This window comes from Dermacentor andersoni, chromosome 4 (assembly GCF_023375885.2).
Source record: "Dermacentor andersoni chromosome 4, qqDerAnde1_hic_scaffold, whole genome shotgun sequence".
In the NCBI taxonomy this organism is placed as follows: domain Eukaryota; kingdom Metazoa; phylum Arthropoda; class Arachnida; order Ixodida; family Ixodidae; genus Dermacentor; species Dermacentor andersoni.
In genome coordinates this window covers 86,498,098-86,505,911 of record NC_092817.1, presented here as the reverse complement: position 1 = coordinate 86,505,911, position 7,814 = coordinate 86,498,098, and the positions used below count along the sequence as shown (strand labels likewise).

At 44.8% G+C, this 7,814-nt stretch overlaps 1 protein-coding gene across 2 annotated transcripts in view; it reads left to right on the top strand.

Moving 5' to 3' along the window:
• Positions 1-312: 312 nt before the first annotated feature.
• LOC126536430 (cell adhesion molecule Dscam1-like) overlaps positions 313-7,814 on the top strand; it is a 200,195-nt gene continuing 192,693 nt past the window's right edge. For both annotated transcript variants that reach the window (XM_050183389.3, XM_055074007.2), the window contains exon 1: positions 313-558. In XM_050183389.3, coding sequence (XP_050039346.2) covers positions 396-558 — 163 coding nt within the window. In that variant the 5' untranslated portion in view covers positions 313-395. The remainder of the gene's footprint in view (positions 559-7,814) is intronic.

Below are 7,814 nucleotides of genomic sequence, written 5' to 3'. Positions count from 1 at the left end.
TATTTACCTTGTCCGCAAGCGCATCTACGCTTGCGAAATACATTTGCCAAATACTGGCGAAATGTGCGGCAGCAACAACGCTAGTATAGCAGAATCTCGTGCCGCAAGTTTGACCATGACAGCTCGAAAAGTTAACACAGCAGTGACTTAGCATGATATTGGCTGCTGGGGTGAAGCACTGGTAGCGACACAATCGTTAACGTGCAGTTGACGAGAACACTCCCAGGACAAAAAAAAAAAAAAAAAAAAAATCCAAAACGCATTATAGTTTGACCAAACCTCGCAGGATGCCATCACTAGTTTTTTTTTTTTTTTTTTTGCTACTGCCATCCACGGCTCCGGTAGACAGGTTATCCGTAGACTATGCGCCGGTCAAAACTGTCTACACCCTTCACATGCAGGTTCCGGGGCTGCGGGAGACGCGTTCCGACGGCTCACTCGTGCTTCCGGCGTTCGGCCCGTCCCAGTTCCGCCCGGAACTGCACTCGACGACTTATCGCTGCGTAGCCTCGAACACCGTGGGACTCGTGAAGAGCCGCCTGGCGCACGTCCGAGGAGGTGAGCGCTATCGTCGCTTTAACTAGAACGGCTAGAGCGTGCCTGACGAGAATGAAGCGAGAATGCTGGCAGGTGTCGTGACGCACATTGGAGACAGATGGCGCAAATGTAGGGCTATTCGTTCGAAGCGAGCTTACGACATGCCACTTGTTGCGCTCTACATAGCTTCTGGACGAGCGCCAAGCGAGAAAAACACGAATTTTGACGTCTTCAGTGACTACGTGTTAAGCAATCTTACGTACCTACGTCTACGTCATGTGGCGTATGTTAAAACGAAGGTGGCATTTGCACCACGGCGATAAAAATTTTAAAAGTTCTTCGACTTGGGCCGATCATGAAGGTGACGCAGTGTCTAACACTTTCTGCGTAATGTTAGCTGCTACGAGGAAAGTACTGGGGAACGTGGGCTGGCCATCGATGAAGTTATTTCTCACAAAGCGTCTCAAAGTGTGGGCTATCTTGAAAAAATATCATGAGATACCGGCGCGTGACGGACGCGCCAAATGCCTCAAATAGCTAGTCAGCTTTGGCATGAGAGGCGCTTTTCGTGCGTAGCGGTCCAGTGTTAAGAGGATTGGGCTGCTGTACTTCAGCGGCAAGAGCCGGATTCCACTGTCGGTCATGCATTACATGTTAGCGAGGCCCGTAGTGTGGCGAGAGAGAAAGCATCTGCTCACGGACGAACAGTAACGTGCGTGGAATGAGGCAAAGAATGCTTCCAAAATAAGCGAGAACGGAGTTGCCGAGTGGTTTAGTTGTATATATAAACGCCATCAAACAAGGTTACACGAGGATCATATTTGGCAGGAATGTTAAGGATGTTGATAATTGTATTGCAAGGAACACACATTAACAGCGAAAAAACGCACGATACAATGACCGGGATACTTCACGACATGCTTTAAAGAACGACCTTATGTCTGAAAAGCGAAGGCGCTGACGTCGTTCAGCTGTGGCAGGAACATGCGTTTGGTCGTCCGTTTCACTGCCTTGTTTTGTGCCATTCCGCTGTTTTGACTCCGACTTTATTGGTATAGGTAAGGGCACTTTAGGTTGTGCCGTTGAGCATTGAGCGCCTATGTATTCGTATAACTTAGCACAGTTCTGAACCTAAATTTTCATGAAGTAATATCTGCACAAACGCGTCAGCAGGAGGTAACACATAACTGTTATTTCAGTGCACTTCATATAATTGTCACTCTGAGGCGACCAATACGCAGCAAAGTATAGCACAGGCAAGACGAGGTAGTAGCGTTTATGAAATTGACTTCCGTGCACCTGTGGATCGCTTGCTTTTGTAGTTGGCTAGTAAAAGGTTAGTAATGGTATTTGACACTACTCCACCTACTGAGCTGTTAGCTTTATTAGGAGCTTGTAGTCCCCAGATTTCTTATATATGTTCGTGACTACATCACTCCCTACTAAAAAAAAATTAAAAAATACCGTATTTCTCATACCTCCTATATCCAATAACATCATATGACAAGCGGGGAAAACGGGTGTTTGTGTGTGATCTTATATGTTTCGTATCGGATTACTGGACATGGGAGCCATGGGGCATATCGATTTCTCATTAGGGCTGTTCGGCTTTAGCTCCTGTATTGCATGATAGGTTTTAAAGTATATTAGTCAGAAGATACTTACTAAGGGTGTCTATTATTTACCTATTATTTGAATATCGCTATTTCTTTCGAGAATAATGGCTGCATTTTTAAAATTTAATTCGCAAGAATATACGTAAGTATGTTCTTTCATAAGCCACATTTGAAAAAATTTGACTCGAGTCAAAACGAATAACTTGTTTTGACTCCAGCTTCACATTACACGCAGCTTTAAATTTGATAGAAGACTGATTGCTGCCAAAAGCCTGGCAAATCCTCCCTCGTGGGTATCGGCTATGTGCTGAGTAACACAACTACACAATCGTGACGTGAGAACAAGAAATGAAGAATTAATATCACATAGACGAAAACTGCGTGCAAAATATTTTTGAAGTGGTTTGCAGTCCTGACTGGACGTGGAAACAAATATCCTCGGTACAGCAGTAACCCTTTCCGAGCACGTCCACACGACTGCATCTTCTGACAGAAGCTAACGTGCGTGATGGCCATGCGGGAATTAGAATATACAACCATTCAGCCTTTTTGCCGCCATTGTATCGTACTGGAAGGCCTTCGTGTGCCTTCATAGCATTTGCAAGCCCAACAGTGCCACGCTGCCGCTTCAGACATGTTCAAGCAGCCAATTTTTTATTCGTCTACCTACGTGCCGAAGTTAGGGGTTACCTCCTAGCCGCACTTACGTGCAGGTATTCACAAAAGTTCAGGTTCCCAACTCACTTGTCAGCTATACAAAATGAACCAGTAAAATCTTTGGCCGGCAGAGAGGTCCGTTTCGCCACCACTCCTTTTAGGTCCGCAGGCTCGTTCGACCAGAACGCACTGACATATTAAATGTTACGTAAGCGGCGCCGGCTCTTTGGAACGATGCACATAACGGAATGCGCCGGGAACAGCCACAGAGTGCGCAGTGTCTGAATCTGATTTAGTTGGAACACGTGGCCTCGCCACCTATCTCGTTTCGCAACAGCTACAACGTTTGCGCAACGCGTAGCTGAAGTGCTTGGGTGCACACAGTGGGTGGCGCGCTGCCTCACAAAACGCGACGATATCGATGAAGCTCCGTAACCAGGATTGACAAGTGTGCTGCATGTCGTTCCGTATTCTCGTGTTTCGTTTCTTTTTCTAAGTTTTTGGTCGTCAGCAATAAAGAAAGCTGTAAGTTCTACCACTCTGAGTCACCGGCCATTTGACTGCAAGGCCAGTACGACTGCCCACCCACTGGCCGAAGGAGAGGTAAATGCGCTGGCAATGACTCATAGGAAGAAAGAAATATTATCGCGAGAGGTTGTCCAGAGCTAGTACTATGTCACCGCTGTTCTTTTTTTAATTTTTATTTAGCGCCTAAGCTGAACATTGGTTGAGTACACCCCCTTAGCATTTGTAATAGCGATAGTATATATGTCGGTTCTCCGTGCAAAATTTTGATCAGTAAAATTGGTGCAGGAGCTTCATTAACTTAGTAGCAGTCTTTTGTACCAGTTACTAGAATTAAGCTTTTCAAGCGTAACGAGCCTTTTACAAATCAGCTTGGCGATACTCGATTGCGGTAAGTGAATTTCCTATGTATTCAGGTAGACAAAACGAAGCTTCTCCTCATGGCTACACATGCTAAAAACTTGCTCGTAAAAGGGCCCGACAGCTACCGTATTCCCAATAATGTATCGTCGCAAAAAAGAAAGAAAGAAAGAAAGAAAGGAAGAAGGAAGGAAAGAAAGAAAGAAAGAAAGAAAGAAAGAAAGAAAGAAAGAAAGAAAGAAAGAAGAAAGAAAGAAAGGAAGAAAGAAAGGAAGAAAGGAAGAAACTATATTTTCGTGTTAGTCCCATATCAACACAAGGCTAATCCTACCCGGCCGTCGTCGCGTGATCCAATTACCGCTTCAATGAAAGTTTAGCTTCTTGGTTGCTTATCTTATTTTGTCCTATACGTTCTCGCTACGCAGTAGTCTCCCTTGCAGCAGAACATGTATAAACCACGTGACTATTCTCCTCAACGCCTTTGGAACCGCCGAAGCACGCCTTCATCAACTTCTGTTCGACGTGAGGAAATAGTGTAATCACTTACGTATGCTGTTTAGCACTTCCTATAGCGCCCTATATTTCCATATGGGGCTCAGCGTGCCACGAAATGGTTACGAAGCTGCAATACAAAAAAGGCAGTACGAAAAATAAACGAGTTTATATATATATATATATATATATATATATATATATATATATATATATATATATATATATATATATATGGTTCCTCATTATGCACTACAACTATGTGATGTTTAAAACCCGGCACATAGATTTTACGGCGCATATGACGTGCTTGTATCTTTAGCTTATGACAGCGCAGGGGCTTTGAGCATTTGGTTTTTCCTTTGGCCCGTGAACATGGTAATTTCTTCGGACTCAGTCATGCCGTATGCTGCTGCTCAGCAAGCAAGACGTATAACGCGCAGCTTCTTTTGAACACTTTATACCGTAACAGTAGCTTCGTGTAGGCACCTTTCTTGTAAAACTAAAGCGACGTTTTCACATATTCTCGTTAAATGATGAAATCCAGCAGTTAACACAATGTGCGCGATGCAAGACGACGAAGGAATAACGGTGAAACTAGCAACTGAAATATACTATGGGAACATTACGAATATACCCTCAGGCAGTCCTGCAGCACACGCACAAAAATATCCGCCGTAAAACCACCACGAGACGCCCAAGTTAAAAATAATCCATGGTAAGGGATAGAAACGGTCACTTGAGGGCCTTGATTTCTCCACGCACGTGTTACCCTGTCTGATGATGTGGAACCTTCTCATGAATGTCTCTCTCCGCCTTTGTGCTTCCGTGGCCCAATACGCTGGAACTTCCACACAAAGCGGTGCACCTGCACTGGCTGTCGTGACTCAGCAGGTTTTCACCACTGTATGTTTTTGTTTATTGCATGATAAGTTTATCTATATGTTGCCCATGTTGCTCTAGCACATGGGTGCAAACTTTGACGCACTTGCCGTTCAACTGTATGGGGACCGTAGCTCTACAAAGCCGCAATGTGCAGCTTTTACTCCGCACCTATTTATATCTGACACATAAAAAGACGTTCGTTCATTCATTCATTCATTCATTCATTCATTCATTCATTCATTCATTCATTCATTCATTCATTCATTCATTCATTCATTCATTCAGTTGTAAGCTGTGGAGAGGCACTATCGGCTGTGATCGCCTGAGAGAGTACAAAGCATGTCTCTACTATAGGGCTTCAATAGGATTGTTATGAAACTTTGCAATAGCTGGAATGCAGGCCTCATGTAGTGCATTAAAAGGTAAGATCGTAAATTTGCTCTCTCATATTCTTCACAAAGACAACACTCGGTATGTCGCGACACAAGGTGCGCCAGAGTGTTAATTATTGGAGAAATTCAGAAGCACTGCGTTGCAGATACAGCAGCATGGCGTAGAAATCACATTCTGACAGTTCTCTTTTACAGCAAAGTTATTTATGGCCAGGCTTCCGTGCATTCTTCTTGTGAGTCAAAAACAACTATCATCATCAGCAATGGCTCATCCCTTTCGTAAGGCAGAGCCTAAACACACACACACGCACACACGAGGGATGAGATATTGCTGAGGACGATAGTTCTTGGTGGAATATATATATATATATATATATATATATATATATATATATATACCTTAATCAGGTTGATGCAGCTTGATGAGTTGTAAGGACAATGACATGCCGTTACATAAAACTACGTTGTGCTCGACCATTCGGCCCTTTCGTTGATTGAACTCATGTCTCTTTGTCCTATACTATATGACGCTTTACATGGTGGATCGAATTACACCCTCTCAGTTGCCAACGACCTTGAACGCTTAAATCTTCAGGCTCCTTTCACGGAAAGTGTTGGTCAGAAAACTGAGTCAACATTATTTCTGCCATGGGAGATTTCGATTCGCTTTATGTCTCACAGGCGCTGCAATGCTAAAGTGTGAACAAAAACAAAAACAATGAAAAACTAAAAGAAAATGAAGGAATAGCGGAGGATCGTAGCATCGAAGAAAACTTGTCTTTCCGCGCAAGAAATCAGAAGGGGATGAGCACAGCAGCTCTAGAACAAAGAAAAAAAAGCACCTGGTGGAAGATACAACACCTGTTCTATCGAGTCAAGCATCTCAGGTACGTGATAGAAAACAGAAGAGTTCAGGACGACGTGCTAACCAAGACGAACGGTCAGAAAGCCCAGAGCAATATTTACTCGCGAAGGCGCAGGCCGTGAAGAAGCCTCGACAACAATGAGAAGAAAAAAATATCGAAGTTGGGGGATCCGGTGAACATGAAAGAATTGCACGGAGCATTTGGAAAGATGGTCTGCAGAGCGAAAACCACGCATCTCTCGCCGCGTTCTCTCATTTTCTTTTTCTGTTCGCGCCAAGTATGCTGCTGTTAGTCAGAACGCGCCATCCCGAAACGACCACGAAGCAACGCACGCGAACTCCAGAAACAGGCGAAAGGGAAAAGGGGGGAGGAGGGAGGGGACCTTAGGATGAACAGGGTGCAGAAAGGGGATCTCGTCTCAGCCGACAGTCCACGGCACATAAAGGCCGAGTCTCTTGCGGCGCGGGGGCGTCATGTGTCAAGAGATTAAGTATAATCCGCAGAAAGAAAGCCCTCCGGCGAGGCTACGTTTTCATACCACCACGTACACGGACGTGCATTACGGTACGAGTGCTATCCTAAAAGCAACCGCGCTGCGTCGACAACATCGGCAATCGGGGAGGGAGCGCACAGCGGAGCGCTCGGAGGTCATCAGCTAGCGTCTGCCAACATCCACGGCACACGAGAGTGGATATCAAGTGAACCTTCGGGCTCGTAAATCAATGGCACAGGCGGCCCGGGCTGCCATAGACGAGCAGTGAGCATTCGATGGCACTGGACGTGGCGAGAAATTCCCAGCAGGGCTCCTTGGTCGAGCACCAAGCCGTGTTCACTTTCCCGTTGACGGTGGTGATGGTGGTTGCCGGATCATATGTTCGCGTATGCCAGCTCTCACCGGGGCTTCTCGAGGATTCAGAGTAAGGTGGTAATTTATGGAACGCGATTGGCCTTCGTTGCTTTTTGAGGCAGAAATGCGGAAGACGTACGGCGTTCATATATGTCCGGAATTCAAGGTCATTGTGGAAAGGTAAAAAAAAAAATATTTACAAACGCTTTCTAAACACCCCGTAAATTCTACTGCCACTGTCGTTATTATATCACGAGTTCTCACGCTTCTGCGGTTCATTATAGCGTCCCCGTTCAGCATCTACGCACTGCAAGTGCACTTAGCCTACACGTGGCACGTACAGTATTAGGCGGTGTTAACATTTACTGAATGCATAAATGGATGCGCGATTTTAACTCTCGGCCGTGCAGCAACGTACATTAAGATATGCCTCAGCGCTGTCTACGTGTGCCTGTACTGTCCCTGCGTCTTTTGTGAGCTAAAGGTTAAAAAAATACCAAATACCATTGGAAGTAAAAAAAATATTGTCATGCATTTGCAGAATTTTTAAACTAAATCTACCAAATTGCATAACTGCCCTGAAAATCCATGTATATTTGTAATTGATGTTCTTTCAGAGTGTAGAATTTTTTTTATA